This window comes from Capra hircus, chromosome 17 (genome assembly GCF_001704415.2).
Source record: "Capra hircus breed San Clemente chromosome 17, ASM170441v1, whole genome shotgun sequence".
NCBI classification, from domain to species: Eukaryota; Metazoa; Chordata; class Mammalia; order Artiodactyla; family Bovidae; genus Capra; species Capra hircus.
In genome coordinates, this window is record NC_030824.1 from 17,848,620 (window position 1) to 17,865,404 (window position 16,785).

Genomic DNA, 16,785 nt, shown 5'->3' on the forward strand with positions numbered 1-16,785 from the left:
ACTGAGAGACAGATAAGGTTAGTTGTCCTTGCCCAAGTTCACATGGTTAGAAAGTGCCAGAGGCAGGGACTTCACTGGCCGTCCAGTGGTTAAGAATCCACCTTCCAATGCAGGGGGTGCGGGTTCAATTTCTGTTCGGGGGACTAAGATCCTACATCTGTGGGGCGACTAAGCCCACGCACCGCAACTACTGAGCCCCAGCGCTCTAGAGACTGTGTGCTGCGACTAGGGGAGCCCACATCCACAGCGGGCAGTCCGTGTGCAGCAGTGAAGAGCTGTGTAGCCAAAAGTAATTTTAATAAGTAAATAATAAGCTGCATTGGTAGCATCTAAAAAAGTTTTAAAAAGGAAGTGCCAGAGGCAGGATTCAAACGCAGAAACATTGTTTCTGAGCCCAGCACTTCACAGGGATAATGTACTCAGAGCTCGGAGATGGAGATTCAACAAAGGAATCAGACCCCGCGGCCCCAGAAAAGCTGCTCATGTGCAATGGAATCTCCTATTTTTCTCTCCTGGAAAAAAGCGGTTTCACCTGAATACTACCAGCTGTTTGATTTTACTTATTCTTGGTTCTTAAAGAAGTTATAAGTTCGACTTGATAGCATTCTTTCTTCTCTCAAGCCCACTATATGGACTATAGCCCAGCCTGTGGACTGTAGGCCTCCATACTCCTCTGTCCAAGGGATTTTCCAGACAAGAATACTGGAATGGCTTGTCATTTCCTCCTCCAGGGGATCTTCCCGACCCAGGTGGGTTCTTTACCACTAGTGCTACCTGGGAAGCCCCCTTTGTTCTCTCAATAAGTGTTTACTGAGCCCTCTACCTGAGCCAGGTGCTGTTCTAGGTGCTGAAGATGGGAATGAAGACAAAGCAATGTTGCTGTCACCATGAGATTTGCATTTTTTTTTGAGATTTGCATTTTATTGGGGGAAGTGGCGTTCAGGTTAGAGGTTGGGCTGGAGATCCATATTTGAGGTCAGCACACTTGGCGGTTTAAAGCATGAGACAAGAGAAGATTCAGGAGGGGAAAGGTGGATAGAGGAGAGGTTAAAGGACCAAGCCCAGGGTATCCAAAGCTTAGCGTCTTAGAGCAGTGGTGCCTCCACCCAAAAATACGTCTACACCTGTGGTTGCCCTCTTGCGCTGCTAGGCTTGTGAGTCCAGGGTTTGCTCCTCCTGATCAGTGCATGACCCCTTCGTCAGGGCCCTGCATTCATCATCCCATTTCATCTGCAACAGTCCTGCAAAAAGATCGTGCCACTGTGGATCAGACAGGCAACAAAACTTGCCCAAGGTCACGGAGCTGGTCAGGGCAGGACTTGCCCCTTGAGCCCACCTGTGACTCTGTCCTCTCTTTGGCATCGCTGGTCCCCGATGCAACCCTCACAGAGGTGAGGATGCTGTGGCGACCCCACCTGGGAGGAGGAAGTCGGAAAACACCACAGCAGCTGGCCCCATGCTTGACGAAGACCATCCTTTGGAAATGTATCTCAGATAAGACAGGTCTTCAAAAGGCCAAGATCACTCAGGGTCTTTTGTTTTTAATTTCCCTTTTTAGAAGGGCCCATGGGAAAATGACTGAGACATGCCATGTCATGTGGCAGGGACAGGAGAGAAATACAGCACAATTTTTTTTTAAAGCTATTAAAACACCGGGAAGGAGACATTTGAAAGAAATATGTAAAAAGGAGTTTTAGGAAGATTTCAGAATCTTTGTACATCATCTTTAATGGACACAAGCTTTTTGGATAAAAACTATCTCATAGGGATTTCCCTGGTGGTCCAGTGGCTAAGACTCTGTGCTCCCAATGCAGTGGCCCGAGTTCGATCCCTAGTCAGGGAACTAGATCCCACATGCTGCAACGAAGAGCTTGCATGCTGTAACTGAAGATTCCCCCATGCCACAATTAAGAATCAGCACAGCCAAATAAATAAACATTAAAAAAAAAAAGAATATCCCATGGATGTGCCCAGTTCTGAGAAGCTCTGAGTTGGCTGAGCAGGTGGCTGGTGGATGGCACTGCCCAGACTTGGAGTTCCTCCTCACAGTTAGTAATGAGAACTCAAAGCTGAGCGATTAGGAGGTTCTGCCATTGAAGATCAATGGGAAATTGGTGTAGAGCATCTTTCTTGTTTTAAAGAATGTTTCCACCTATTGCCTTTATTGTTGCTGTTATTTTTTATTCCAGTTTAATTGAGATATAATTGACATACAGCACTATATGAGTTTAAGGTGTACAGCATAATGATTTGACTTACGTATACCATGAAGTGCTGTTACAGGAAGTTTAGTGAACATCCATCCTCTCCTGTAGCTACAAAATTAAAGAAATAGTAAAACATTTTTTCCTTGTTATGAGAACTCTTAGGATTTATTCTCTTAAGAACTCTCATCTGTAACATGCAGTAGTCTTAACTATATTTATCATGTTATACATTACACCCCTAGTGCTTATTTTTCTTACAACTGAAAGTTTGTGGCTTTTGCCTGCCTTAATCCAACTCCCCCTCCCCCCGACCCCTGCCTTCTGATAACCACAAATCTGGTCCCTTTTTCTATGAGTTTCTTTGTTTGTTTTCGAAGTCTAACTGACCTATGACACTATATTATTTCTTGTTACACAACATACTGATTCTGTGCATTTATTCCTATTCCTATATATTTCAAGATGATCACAACAATATGTTGTCATACTAAGATATTGCATAGTTATTGACTATATTCTCTGCATTGTACGTTTCATAACTGGAACTCATTTATTTTGTAACTGGAAGTTTGGACCGCTTTATTTCCCTCTCCTATTTCTTTCCTCCCCCACAACCCTCCTCCCCTCTGGCAACCACTTGTTTGTTCTCTGTATCTATAACTCTGTTCCTGTTTTGTTATATTTGTTCACTTGTTTTTTTTTTTTAGCTTCCATATATAACTGAAATCATACAGTATTTACCTGTCTCTATCTGACTTATTTCACTAAGTGTAATACCCTTCAGGTCCACCCATGTTATCACAAATGACAAGATTTATATTCCATCGGATATATGCACTACATCTTCTTATCCATTCATCTATTGATGGACATGTAGGTTTCCTCCACATCTTAGCTATTGTAAGTAATGCTGCAGTAAACATAGGGGTGTGTATATCTTTTCAAATTAATGCTTTCATTTAGAGCCATGAAATCAGGTGTTTCTGCCATTGAAGAGCAATTGGAAATTAGTATAAAGCATCTTTCTTAAAAAATAGTTTATTAAGGTAAAATTCACGTGACGTAAAACCAACCATTGTAAAGTGAACAATTCAGTGGTATTTAGTCCTTTCACCACCTACCTCCATCTAGTTTTAAAACATTCTCATCATTCCAAAGTAAAACCCCTGGCATAAAGCATCTTTTAAGCTGTAGGAATAATAAAGCCCTGTAACCACAACTTAATTGGGAAGGAATTGCCTTTTGATGATAAATCCAAAAGAATTTTAAAATGCATTTAAAAATATTTGAAAGAACACGAAGAGACAGTTCAGAGAAAAAGGCCAATAAACCTATGAACAGATGCTTACCAGTACATCAAAGATGCAAATGAAAAGAAGACCTCATTTTTCACAAACCAGATTAGCAAAGATAAAAATGATCGATAGCGTCAAGTGTTGGCAAAGTCGTAAGACGCTGTAACAGGCTGCTAGCGGCCGGGTTGGGGGGTGTAGTGTAAATGGGGACAACCTTTTGGGAGAGCAATTTGTTACCCTCTATTAAATTACAGCCTGTCTTCTGACTTCTAGGAATGTAGCCCACAGAAGTACTCACACAGGATGCCAAGACATAAGTAAAAGGATGTCTTGTTTGAAAATATTTTTAAAAATGGAAACACTCCAAATGTCCATTAATAGGGGATTAGTTAAATGATGGCTTGTCAGTACGCTGAAACATGATGCTGCTTTTAGAAAAAGAAAAAAAAAGAAAAAAGAGAAGATAGCTCTCTGCATAGTAACATGGAAATATCTGTAAGACATAAATGAGAGAAAGTAAATTGCCAAAGAAGCATGAATATATTTTCATATAAAATTATATTTATGTAACTTATATTTTTTCATCTAAAATTATAACTAAGTAGTCTAGAATATATATAAAGTTGTATACAGCAAATTATTACCCATGATTATCTTGGAATAAAGGGTGTAGTCATGTAGAGTTATGGGTAGATTTTTCTACTTTCTGTCTAAATATTTGAAAATTTTCACAATGAATATGTAAAATGTTTTCCATCAGAAGAAAAAGACATTAGTTTTATGAAATTGTTAGAAATTCAGCAGTACTATGTAGCAGTTACATAGCTCCTACTATGTGCTGCTGCTGCTAAGTTGCTTCAGTTGTGTCCAGCTGAGTACCCTACTATCTCCTGAACTGTACTGAGTGCTTTATATATATATTAACTTGTTTAATGCTGACTGTAGTCTTATGGAGTAAATACTGTCATGATCCCTTTTTTACCAATGAGGAACCTGAGGCCCAGAGGGGTTGAATGGCTTAACTTTTTTCCTTTTGCTTATTTATAATTTAAGCTGGAATTCATATACTGTGATATCTACCATTTTCAGTGGCTTTTTACTGTATTCACAAGGTTGTGTAACCATCATCACTATTCCATTCAAGAGCATTGTCATTACCCGCTAAGGAGATATCCCAAACCCACTAGCCGTCATTCCCCATTCCCTTTCTTTCCCTCTGACCGCCTCCCCCCAACCACAACTATCCGTCCCTGGCAATTACTAGTCTACTTTCTGTCTCTATGGATTTTTCTGTTCTGGATACTTCATGTAAACAGAATCATATGATATGTGACTTCTGGGGTCTGGCTTCTTAGCATCATGCTTTCAAAGTTCAAACATGCTGTAGTCTGTGTCAGTGCTTCATCCCTTTTAACAGCTAAGTAATATTCCATTGTATAGACAGACCACATTTTGTCTATCCACCCAGAAGCTGTCAGTTGGATTGTCTCTACTCTTCGGCTCTTACAAACATTTGTATACAGGTTTCTGTGTAGACATCTGTTTCATTTCTCTTGGATACAGACTTAGCAGTGGAATTGCTGAATCATATGGTAACTATGTTGAGCCATTTGAGGAACCGCCCTGCTGTTTTCCACAGCAGCTGCACCACTTCACATTTCCTGCCAGCAATATATGAAGGTTCTAGTTTCTCTACAACTTGCCCCTGATTTTTAAGGGTCAGAGCTGGGATTCTTACCAGAGTCTGTGCTCTTAACCATCCTCTTCCTTACATCTACCCGTTGAATAATACTGGTTTTTATTTTGCTTGGCCATACCATATGGCATGCAGGATCCTAGTTCCCTGACCAGGGACTGAACCCGGGCCCCTGCATTAGGAGCATGGAGTCCTTACTACTGGACCACCAGGGAAGTCCTACTCAGTGATATCTGAGGAAGGTCTTTTAACATTTCTACTCAAATGATTAGATAAAGATGACTTAAAATTAGCTGATGCATTGTCTATCATCTGGTTATTTTAGTATTTTTAACTCTTCACCTAATTCTCTGTGTATATGAGCCTGATCATGGATCATCCAGCCTGGCCCCTCCTGCATCCTGCAGCCCAGCGGTCACAGTCAAACTTCAGAGTTTGCCCGTGCTCACCATCTCAGTCTTACCTTCCTTCACCCTCCTCCCCCGACTCCTTTCCCTTTTACCGTTTCTGCAGGTTTCAAGCAATAGTCCACATCCCATATGTTTGAGCTCCTGTTCCCACTGCCTGTTTTTCTGTTACTGCCCTGTTTTTTTTCTGCCTTTGCAAACTCAGATGTCTTCTGCTAGATGTCTTATCACTCCTTCCCCAGCGTAGGCTCCATGCCAGGTGTTTGCTTGTCACCTCACTTCTCCCCTTGTGGTGCTTCCACAGCTGTTGTCCCTGCAAGGCTGTGAGCTCAATGGCAGTACCTACCTCTCACTCATTTCTGAGTCCCGAGCCCCTGTCACGGTGCCTGGCACAGAGAGGTGCTCAAGAAAGTCGTACAAGGAGCGTCTCCTGTCCCTGCCAGATACGGGCTGGGTACAGGAGATACAGGGAGAAAACACATCCAAACAACAAGGGGCTTAAAATATAAGATGAAAAACCTGCTGGCCTTATTCAGGGGCAGACTCAGGTTTTGTGGGATGTGAAGTGTATTTGAATTTGTGGGTCCTCTTTTTTTTTTTTTAATTTAAAAAGAGATGTAAAGACTTCCCTGGTGGTCCAGTGGTTAAGAATATGCCTTCCAATGCAGGGATGCAGGTTGGATCCCTGGTCGGGAAACTAAGATCTCACATGCTTCAGTTCAGTCACTCAGTCATCTCTGACTCTTTGCGACCCCATGAACCGCAGCACGCCAGGCCTCCCTGTCCATCACCAACTCCCAGAGTTTACCCAAACTCATGTCCATTGAGTCGGTGATGCCATCCAACCATCTCATCCTCTGTTGTCCCCTTCTCCTCCTGCCCTCAATCTTTGTCAGCATCAGGGTCTTTTCAAATGAGTCAGCTCTTCGCATCAGGTGGCCTAAGTATTGGAGTTTCAGCTTCAACATCAGTCCTTCCAATGAACACCCACGACTGATCTCCTTTAGGATGAACTGGTTGGATCTCCCTCCTTGCAGTCCAAGGGACTGTCAAGAGTCTTCTCCAACACCACAGTTCAAAAGTATCAATTCTTCTGCACTCAGCTTTCTTTATAGTCCAACTCTCACATCCATACATGACTACTGGAAAAACCATCGCCTTAACTAGATGGACCTTTGTTGGCAAAGTAGTGTCTCTGCTTTTTAATATGCTATCTAGGTTGGTCATAACTTTCCTTCCAAGGAGTAAGCGTCTTTTAATTTCATGGCTGCAATCACCATCTGCAGTGATTTTGGAGCCCCCCCAAATAAAATCAGCCACTGTTTCCACTGTTTCCCCATCTATTTCCCATGAAGTGATGGGACGAGATGCCATGATCTTCGTTTTCTGAATGTTGAGCTTTAAGCCAACTTTTTCACTCTCCTCTTTCACTTCCACATGCTTGGGAGCAACTAAATACTCATTGAAACTACTGAGTCTGCATACCACAATTAGAGAGTCTGTGTGCTGCAACAAAGATCCCATTAGCTGGGACCTGATGCAGCCAGATTAATTGGTTAATATTAATTATAAACATATATAAAATTTTAATTAAAAAGATATATAATTAGAAATAAATTAAAAATGGCAAGGGCCCCTCCCAAGCCTCAGAAGGTGAGTTTATGAGGGAGGGGTCCTGCAGCTCAGGTTTTGTCAGCTTCAGGGCAAAGCCAGCTCCAGGCTTGAGGTCACTTCTGGCAGCCTAACCTCGGATCAGGTTCCAGTTACCGTAAGAGAATCTAAATTCAGAAATCTGACTGTAAAGGTGCACTTCATTAGAGTGTGATGCACAGAGTTTTGGGGGGACCCTTGAGTTGCTCTCAGACCTGCTGTCAGATGTCTGGGCACCAGACAGGGTCTCCCTTTAAGATCCTGGGCAACCCCGGGAGGATGGGGCTGTTTCCTCACATCCTGTCCATGCTCGTCTCGTCCTTGCAGCGTTTTCTGCATCCCTTGTTCGTGTACGCATTCTCGAGGCATTATGTTCCCTTCACTCAGCTGTCAAGGGGAGAGTCAGAGCCTTGGCCAAGAAGAGCATCCTTTACAAGCAAAATTTCCCTGAAACATCTAGAGCTGCTGCCCCTGATTTGCAGCCACCATCAGCGGTTGAGAGTGAGGTCTTTATGACAGTGGGCTTAGTTAAGTGACAAGAAACTCAAAATTTAAAACATAGAGGGTGGACTTCCTTGATGGTCCAGTGGTTAAGACTTTGCCTTCCATTGCAGAGGATGCGGGTTCAATCCCTCGTCAAGGAGTGAAAATCCCACATGCCTCGCTACCAAAACATAAAGCAGAAACAATAGTGTAACAGATTCAATAAAGACTTTTAAAATGATCCACATCAAAAACAAACAAAAAAAACAAGATCTTTAAAATGTATGAGGGATCGTGAAAGGGAACAAGTCATAAAACCTGCGTTCAGATTTGTGGAATTTAGAAAGTGTTTCTTTTTTCTTGCAGGAAGACACTCCTCGGGCCGGTTTATGGATCTCCCATTGAGCAGATACAAATCCTCCCAGTGAAATCCACTCTGGAACTGCAGAAGCGCTATATGGTGTTTATTAACAGAGACAAGGTGCCAGTGGTTTGCCCTCTGCCCCACTAAGGTGACCGCGTGTCTGGAGTGGGAAATAGCCACAGGTGTTACCAGACTTAAGAACACTGGCTTTCCCCAAGCCCAAGACTCTCATCCTGCTCCACACTGCAAACTGCCATAATTGAGTGAGGACGACTCTTAGGAGACTTCCCTTGTTTTCTCTACTCCCCAAAGTACACCAAAGGATTTTTCCTTTCTTTCCTTTTCTTATGAAGACAAGTTAGTTACACTTAGTTGTACATTTAATGGCTTAATCTAGGGACTTCTCTGGTGGTCCAGTGGCTAAGACTGTGAGCTCCCAACTCAGGGGCCCTGGGTTTGATCCCTGGTGAGGGAACTTAGATCCCACTTGCAGTGGCTAAGAGTTCACATGCCACGACTAAAGATCCTGCATGCTGAAACTAAGACCTGGCACAGCCAAATAAATAAATTGACTAAAATAAATAATTTTTTAAAAAATCTACAAGTCCATATGGAAAAGTATAAGATCATAAAATGCCATAATTATCCTGGAAAAGCCTGGACATCTGACCATGAAGGTAGGAGGGAAGTTTCCTTTCTGTGTCCCTGGTAGAACCAGGCATCCCTCTCCCAAGGGGCCACCCTGCAGGGCGCAGTGTATGTGAAGCCCCAGCCATATGAAATGCTTGAAATGCAGCCCTCACTGAGAAGGCAGTTCCGGACCCACAGGTCCTTCGCATAAACAGATCTGGAGCTGACACCTGACTGTGCCAAGTCTGGCCTGGGGCCTGGGTATCTTAGTCTGAATATCTAGTTACTTCTTTCTTTCTTGTCTTCCCTGGTGGCTCAGAGGTTAAAGTGTCTGCCTGCAATGCAGGAGAGACGAGTTCAATCCCTGGATCCGGAAGATCCCCTGGAGAAGGAAATGGCAAGCCACTCCAGTATTCTATTCTTGCCTGGAGAATCCCATGGACAGAGGAGCCTGGTGGGCTACAGTCCATGGGGTCGCAAAGAGTCGAACACGACTGAGCAACTTCACTTTTCTTCCTTTCTAGGTTGGACTTCAGATCTTACCAGTTGATGGCAATCCACATAAGACCTCTGCCCTCATATGCCACCCGAACGGGGTGGCCAGCATGGCCCTTTCCTATGACGGCTGCTATGCCTTCACAGCAGGAGGGCAGGATCGGTCAGTGGTGCAGTGGGAAATCAACTTAAGGTGCGTACTGCGGTGAGAAGCTTGGCCCCCTAAGGATGGTGAAACGTATAACCCCTACTTTTCACTCAGCAACAGCAGACAAGTATTAAACCCCTATGACAGGACTTCCCTGGTGGTCCAGTGGCTGAGACTCCACGCTCCCAATGCAGGGGGCCCGGGTTCTATCCCTGGTCAGGGAACTAGATCGATCCCACATGCTACAGCTAAGAGTTCATATGCTACAACTGAAGATCCCAAATGCTACAACTAAAAAAAAATAAAAGATCCCGGTACAGACAAATAAATAAATATTAGAAAAAATAAAAACAAAAACACCCTACAACATCCTGGGCACTGTGCTAGGCCTGCAGGTATAAAGACAGCCAAGACTCAGGCATGGCCTTCAGGGTGCTCCCTGAGACACTTGTTCATATTAAGGGGCAGACAGAAGGTTACTCTTCTGTCTCAGGGACCCATGGTGTTTGCAGGTGAAGCCGTGTGATCCTACCTCGTGAACCAATGCCCATTTCCCCCAAAATACTTCTCACTGTGTCGCCTGAAAATCCACACCAGCTAGAGAGATCAAGCCCAAATCTCCAAAATGTGTGTTACAGAAATAGTAAGAGTATTATCTGAAATGTGTGTTTTCAGTGTTCTCACCCTGCCCTGAGCTGCGAATTTCTGCCTAGGGTGAGGCTGAAGAGTTCCGTGATCGGGCATAGGAGAGACACAGACTTTGAGGTCAGAGACACATGGATTTGAATCTGAAGACTACTGTCTGCTGGCTGTGGGACCCTAGGTCCCAGAGATTAGCATCTCAGATCTTTAGATTCCTTGTCTGTGCAATGGAGGGGGGTGGTGGTGCAGAAGGGGACAACAATAGGGACTTTTATAGGATCCTTATGGAAAGCACACACCACTGAGCTAAAGACAGTAAATTAATGATTTCCTTTCATCTCTTCTTCCTTATAAAGGCATTTGCTTAGGAGTGCAGGATCTTTCTTATTAAAAAATGTTAGGAACTCCCCTGGCTGCCCAGTGGTTAGGACTGCATGCTTCCATCGCAGGAGCTGTAGGTCCAATCCCTGGCTGGGGAACGAAGATCCCACATGATGAACAGTGCGGCCAAAAAATAATAATTTTTTTTTTAAAAGAAGGATTACCACTAAAGTAATCCTCTCATCTCTCCAAATTCATTGAACAGCCACAGGGCAGAGCCAGTTCCTTTCCTGACCACCTTCTCTATGCCCCTCTTCCTGGCAGGGTCCTGTGAGGAGCTGGGTAAAAACAGCCCAGAGAAAGGTACCTTCCTAAAAGAACAAACCCAATTTGTTTGTTGGGTAAAAGAATACCCCCTAGGCTTCCCTGGTGGCGCAGTGGATAAGAATCTACCCACCAGTGCAGGGGACACAGTTTTGATCCCTGGTCGGGAAAGATTCCACATGCCATGGAGCAGCTAAGCCCCATGTGCCCCAACTGCTGAGCCCCTGCGCTGCGACTACTGAAGCCGCAGAGCCGGTGCTCCACGAGAAGAGACGCCAACTCGCCACAACTAGAGAAAGCCCACGCGACGGCAACAAAGAGCCACAGCAGCCAAAGCTAAATAAAACATAAAGTGAAAGTATACCCCCACCGTCTGCCAAGTGCACATCCCTCTTCCGTGGCAGACATCGAAGCTTCTCCCCTTCACGTGGCTAGAAGCAAGACCAGCCAGGTAAATCCGCTTTGGAACCTCGAGGGGGTTTCAGATTGCAGTTGAAACTCTGACCTTCACCTCTGTTCTCACCCAGAAGGGCAGATTTGGGGGACTTAGAAGCTGAAGGTCAACTCTCCCCTTGAAAAGAACTTACTCATCACGTCTCCAGCATGAGGTGCTTAATCCTTTGACACCTATAGCCTGTTACCCGGATGGATGGGGTCAAGTGACATCCTGGTGGGAAGACAGAATCCTAGTTTTTTTTTTTTTTTTTTTCCATTTTTGTCCTCATCTCAATCATCTTGAGATCTGGAATGGCAGAGATTAAAAAAAAAAAAGAGCACTCGCTTTCCAGTAGCTTTCCTGAGCATGGCCAGAATCCAGGCTTGCGAGAATTTCAATTTAATCTGTTGTGGGGACAAAGGATCATTATAAACTAATTAGCACTTCATCACTGCTTCTGGTGTTTTAATATGTTCAGTGCTTCACTAATGGGAAGAAATGTAAAAACCCGAAACAAGTAAACAAGTGAAATTTCCTACTAGGTCTACTGATGGCGAGTTGTAGGGTAAAATGAAGGTGATAAATCCTGTCACGTTCACATCATCTTAACCAACAAACTCCTAGGCCCCTGAATTATCATTGCAGCGTCTCAGACTTCCCCGGGGAGACCCCTTCCCTTCATCTTTCCCCGAGTCCCTGACTCATACTTTCCCTTCCCCTATCTTGGGTGGCAGGCTACCCTTTTTCTCTCCTTGTCAGGCATCTGTTTTTAAATTCCCCATTTTTGTGCTCAACCTCTTGCCCACCTGGCATCCTGCTGTCTTGCTCAGACAAGTGCCAGAAAGACCCAGATTCAAATCCCACCTCCCCTGCTACTTGCTGACCTGAGGCAAGTCCCTTCCCTTCCTTGAGCCTCAGTTTCTCCATCTGTTAAAATGGGAACATTACCACTGTGTTCAGAGCTGATTTATTTGTTTGTTTTTTATCTCTCTCTCTCTTTTTTTTTTTTTTTGCAGTATGGGACATGCAGGATCTTAGTTCCCTTATCAGAGATCAAACAATGCAGTGGAAGTGCCAAGCCCTAATCACTGGACAGCCAGGGAATTCTCCCTCCACGATATCTTTATACAAATATAAATATATATATTCATATTGCATGCTATATGTACCCATCTGCACCTGCGTTTTGCACTTGGCAGTATATTTATTTGGCTGCACCTCAAGGCATGTGGGATCTTAGTTCCCCTACTAGGGAACTAAGTGATGGCTACCATTGCTATCCCTGCTCCCTTTCCCCTCCCCATCTCCTCCCCTTCCCCTCCCCCCTCTTTCCCCTCCCCCTTCCCTTCCCTTCCCCCCTCTCTTTCCCCTCTCCCTTCCCCCCTCCCCTTCTCCCTCCTCTCCCCTCCCCTTCCCGACACCCTCCCCTAGGGAACCTTTACTGAGCACCTGCTCTGTGTTGGTTGCCGCCTCACAGCTACTCTGGCTTTGGATCATTCCCCAAAGTACTGACTATATTCCTGGGCACACAGTAGGAAAAGCATTCTCAGTAAATGCGCCTCCACCTTGTTCCCCAATGACCTCTTGTTTTGTGGTGAGTGTTAGAACCCAACTTAGGGAGAAATGGGAAGTTAGGACCAGTCCTGTCCTGGGATCTCAGGATCCCAGCAGCCAGGACCGCCCACCCTCGGCGTTTGCTCTCTGTTTGCCTCTGCCATAACCCGCTGTCACTCTGCCAAGGCAGGTTTCATCACTCGGTGGAAACATGGCCTCTGATGGTTCCTAGATTTCACACCACAGCTGAGGGAAGGCTCATCCCCCAGCTCTGGTGGAACAAGCCCAGTCAGTCCCGCTGGCTCTCCCGTCAGGTGACGGTGGCGGAGCCAGGAGCATATTGCAGCTCTGACCAGTGGAGGGCTGCTCCCATAGGATCCAGAGCTCTGTGAGCCTGCTCCCTGGGGCTTTCCTGGTACTGACAGGCTCCTCCATGTCACATCGGGCCTTTAAACTGGCCCTGCTTCAGAACCACGCGGCTAACGGTGGCCTCTCTGCCCACAGTGCCTGTTGGGATTGGGCTTGAGGCTGGCCTGGGAGCCTCAGAGCAGGCACCCTCTTAGCCAGACTCCTGCCTCGATAGCTAACGTCAGAGCCAAGAATTGGGTGACGGCTGAGCCCAGCTGGAGACGGGCCTCAGGCCCACCTGGAGCCCAGGCCCACCTGGAGAGTACACCAGCTCCACAGACCACCAGCAGCCTGCTTGGGTGGGGCTTGTGCGGGGTCCTGACTGAGAACTGAGGACTGTTTGGTGGCTGACTCCTGCAGGAACGGTGGAGGTGTTGACCCAGGTCAACAGTACTAATAACCCTGGGCCAGGCCCTGGGTCCCGTGCTTTCCATGCATTGCCTGATTTATCCTCACAGCTATCCAACGACATAAGGACTGTTGACAACCCCGTTGTACAGGTCTGGAAACTCGCTCCAAGGGGCTCAGGGACTGCCCCAGCCATGGAGTGAGGTGGTGAGCCTGTGGATTCACATGTTATCTTCCTGATTCAATTCCACACCTCAACAAAGATTCATCATAGGAGAAGAACAAAGGGCTTCGTGTCCAATTCTTTATGTGCATTCACTTTAATTTTCACAGCTGTCTCGTGAGGCAGACCCTGTAATTATTCCCATTTTTCAGAATAGGAAACTGAGGCCCCGAGTAGTAAAGTCACTTGCCCATGATCACCCTGCTCTCTGGAGGCAGAGCCAGGGCTCACAGGCAGGTCCCTTTCACTCCAGATTCGGTATACTTAACCACTTCCCCACCATAGTCTCTACAAAGTGTGTCTTAATCATCCTCCAAATAAGCTAGTGGTCTGATGAGCAGAAATCCAGTCAGTGGATTATTAAAATGATTTTATATTATTAGCATTTTGTATGAGACAGAGTCAGCCTCACATAAAAAGTAGGTTTTCTTACAACTTAAAGGGCCTATTTTTGGAAACATCTGACCCTGTGTTAGAGAGCAGAGGGTTATTTTTATCTGACCAGCGTGGGTCCCTTGTGGCCTCCTGAGTTTTTATGGAAGCAATTAGCGCTGGCCGTCCACCAGTGCCACATCCCATTCCCCTGGCTCTGGTCACACGCAGATCTAAGGTTACAGCACGGTCGCTCTGCTGGGGGCGGTCCATGGGCTCAGCACATGGGGACCCTCCTCTCCCTCCAGAGGATTTCCCCAAAGACTGCAGACAGATTGCCAGGCGCCTGTCCTGTCATCCGAAAGAGAGCATCACCATCTTTAAGACAGGGGCCTGAGCCACCGGGTTCCACACTTAAAATTGAATTTTCCATATGCAGCTTCATATTGGAGGGAATTTGCTTAGCAAGTTTACAGAGACCCTAGTTGTATCTGTAATACCCTTCAGAGGTCTGCAGCCTGCAGGACTTGTGGGCCATCATGTTCCCGCCTGAGTGCTCTCTAATAGCGATGTTTCTTTTATTGTTCTAGTGCCCTGGAGGCAGCGGTTTCTCTCGGGGGCGAAGACCTGACCCCGTTCTACGGTCTGGTGTCTGGTGGCAGGGAAGGAAAATTCTACAGGGTAATTGTCCTCAGAATAAACACTTCCCCGTAACATCTAGTTAAGTTTGTAAAACAAATGTGCCTGGGGTTAACCTTCTTGCTTTTTAAAATTTTTCCCAAAGCTCTTTTCCCCACTGAGCTCAAAATGTACTTTCTAGAAAATGCCCTTGAAGTCTTAATGGCTGGTTCAGACTGAAGCCAAAAATGCATGTTGTGTTTCCACTTTATTTCCACGTAGGAGCTGGAAGACTATTTTTACTATTCTCAGCTCCGTAGTCAAGGTATCGATACAATGGAGACCAGAAAGGTGTCGGAACACATCTGCCTGTCGGAGCTTCCTTTTGTCATGAGAGCAATTGGCTTTTACCCATCGGAAGGAGAGGTAGGTAGAGGGAAAACAAGCGCAGGCAGGATGTGTTATTTATAAAAAAACGACCTCAGGGAGCCGTCATCATAGGCCAAAGTAAAAATCTAACACCATTCTTACATAAATGGATCAGAAAGGAGGTTCTGGGCATAGCTGAGGCATTGCTTAGAAACAGACTTACCGTAAAGATACCCCTGTCAGGCGGATTCCTTGCCAGAGTTTGATATGGTTGGTGAGAGCATGCATGCCTGCTAAGTCACTTCAGTCGCGTCCGACTCTCTGCAACCCCATGGACTGTAGCCTGCCAGGCTTCTCTGTCCATGGGGATTCTCCAGGCAAGAATACTGGAGTGGGTTGCCATGCCCTCCTCCAGGGGATCTTACCGATCCAGGGATCCAGCTTGTGTCTCTTACCTCCTCCTGCACTGGCAGGCGGGTTCTTTACCACTAGCGCCACCTTTTTGGAATTAGACAGAAGGCCCCTCGATGCATGAGGACCAGCCTCATGGGGTTCAGGGAGGTGATGCCTGCACAGCGCTTGGCACAGAGTAGGCTGCATAGAAAGATCTCAGTAGCTGTTCACTGTTGTGATCATTTCCCTGTGTAGCTGCAGTTCACCTGGCCTGTGTGAATGGGCTGCCCTTGAGGTGGCTACTCATCCCAGGCTGGGGATGGAGCTCAGGAGATACAGCACTTCCTTGGCACCTCACAGCTCACCCCCAAATGCAAGGGGCTCCCAACAATGACCAGAGGAAGTGTTCCTCATGGAAACTGTGGCTTAAAATGCAACTGATTGGAATATCCCTGGCAGTCCAGTGGTTAAGACTCCATACTGCCACTGCAGGGGGCTTGAGTTCCATCACCCGGGGAACTAAGATCCTGCATGCCACAAGGAACAGCCAAAAAGAAAACAAAAAAACAAAAAAACACGCAATTGACTGGGTTTTCTTTCTGACTTAAAATGCTAACACATTCTCATTGTAGAAAATTTGGAAAAGACACACAAGTGAAATGAACATAATTCCTTGTAATTCCTCTACATGGAAACTTCAGTTATTGGTATCTTCCTGGATTGATTTATATATAATGCATGTATACATAATGTTTAAAAACAAATGGGTACCACATTGGATATATACTTTCATCCTATATTTTCACTTGGTATTGTCATACACATTTCCCATTTCATGAACAGATTAACAGTTCTCTGAAAACTTGATTTTTAAAGGATATAGCTTAATTTTATAACTTTGATTTAGAAAATAGAACTGTAAAGAAGAAAAGAGAAATGACTCAGAGGTAGTCATTATTAACATTTTGGTGGACTTCTATCTATTGTTTTCTGTTTGGATATAGATATATAAATTTTTAAACAAAGAATTGTTGTTGTATGGTGTATGTAGGTGTATATCAACAAACACATGCATGCTTAGTTACTCAGTCGTGTCTGACTCTTTTCTACCCCATGGATTGCAGCCCACCAGGCTCCTCTGTCCATGGGGATTCTCCAGGCAAGAATACCGGAGTAGGTGGCCATGCCCTCCTCCAGGGGATCTTCCCAACCCAGGGATTGAACCCAGGTCTCCCACATTGCAGGCGGGTTCTTTACCGTCTGAGCCCCCAGGGAAGCCACATGTCTCAACATTCTACAGAGTATGTGTGTACATGTGTGTGCACAGCAGCATTCTCAGGAACTCTTGTTTTGTGAGCATGTGGTGAAAATTACTTGATAATGTGTTTTTGTACCCCTGGCT

The 16,785-nt window shown here is 45.3% G+C and overlaps 1 protein-coding gene across 1 annotated transcript in view; it reads left to right on the plus strand.

The window, feature by feature from the left end:
• Window positions 1-16,785, plus strand: part of WDR66 (WD repeat domain 66) — a 71,870-nt gene that overhangs the window by 38,116 nt on the left and 16,969 nt on the right. The window contains exons 16-19 of the mRNA XM_018061299.1: window positions 8,105-8,219; window positions 9,257-9,420; window positions 14,594-14,684; window positions 14,904-15,047. Coding sequence (XP_017916788.1) covers window positions 8,105-8,219; window positions 9,257-9,420; window positions 14,594-14,684; window positions 14,904-15,047 — 514 coding nt within the window. The remainder of the gene's footprint in view (window positions 1-8,104; window positions 8,220-9,256; window positions 9,421-14,593; window positions 14,685-14,903; window positions 15,048-16,785) is intronic.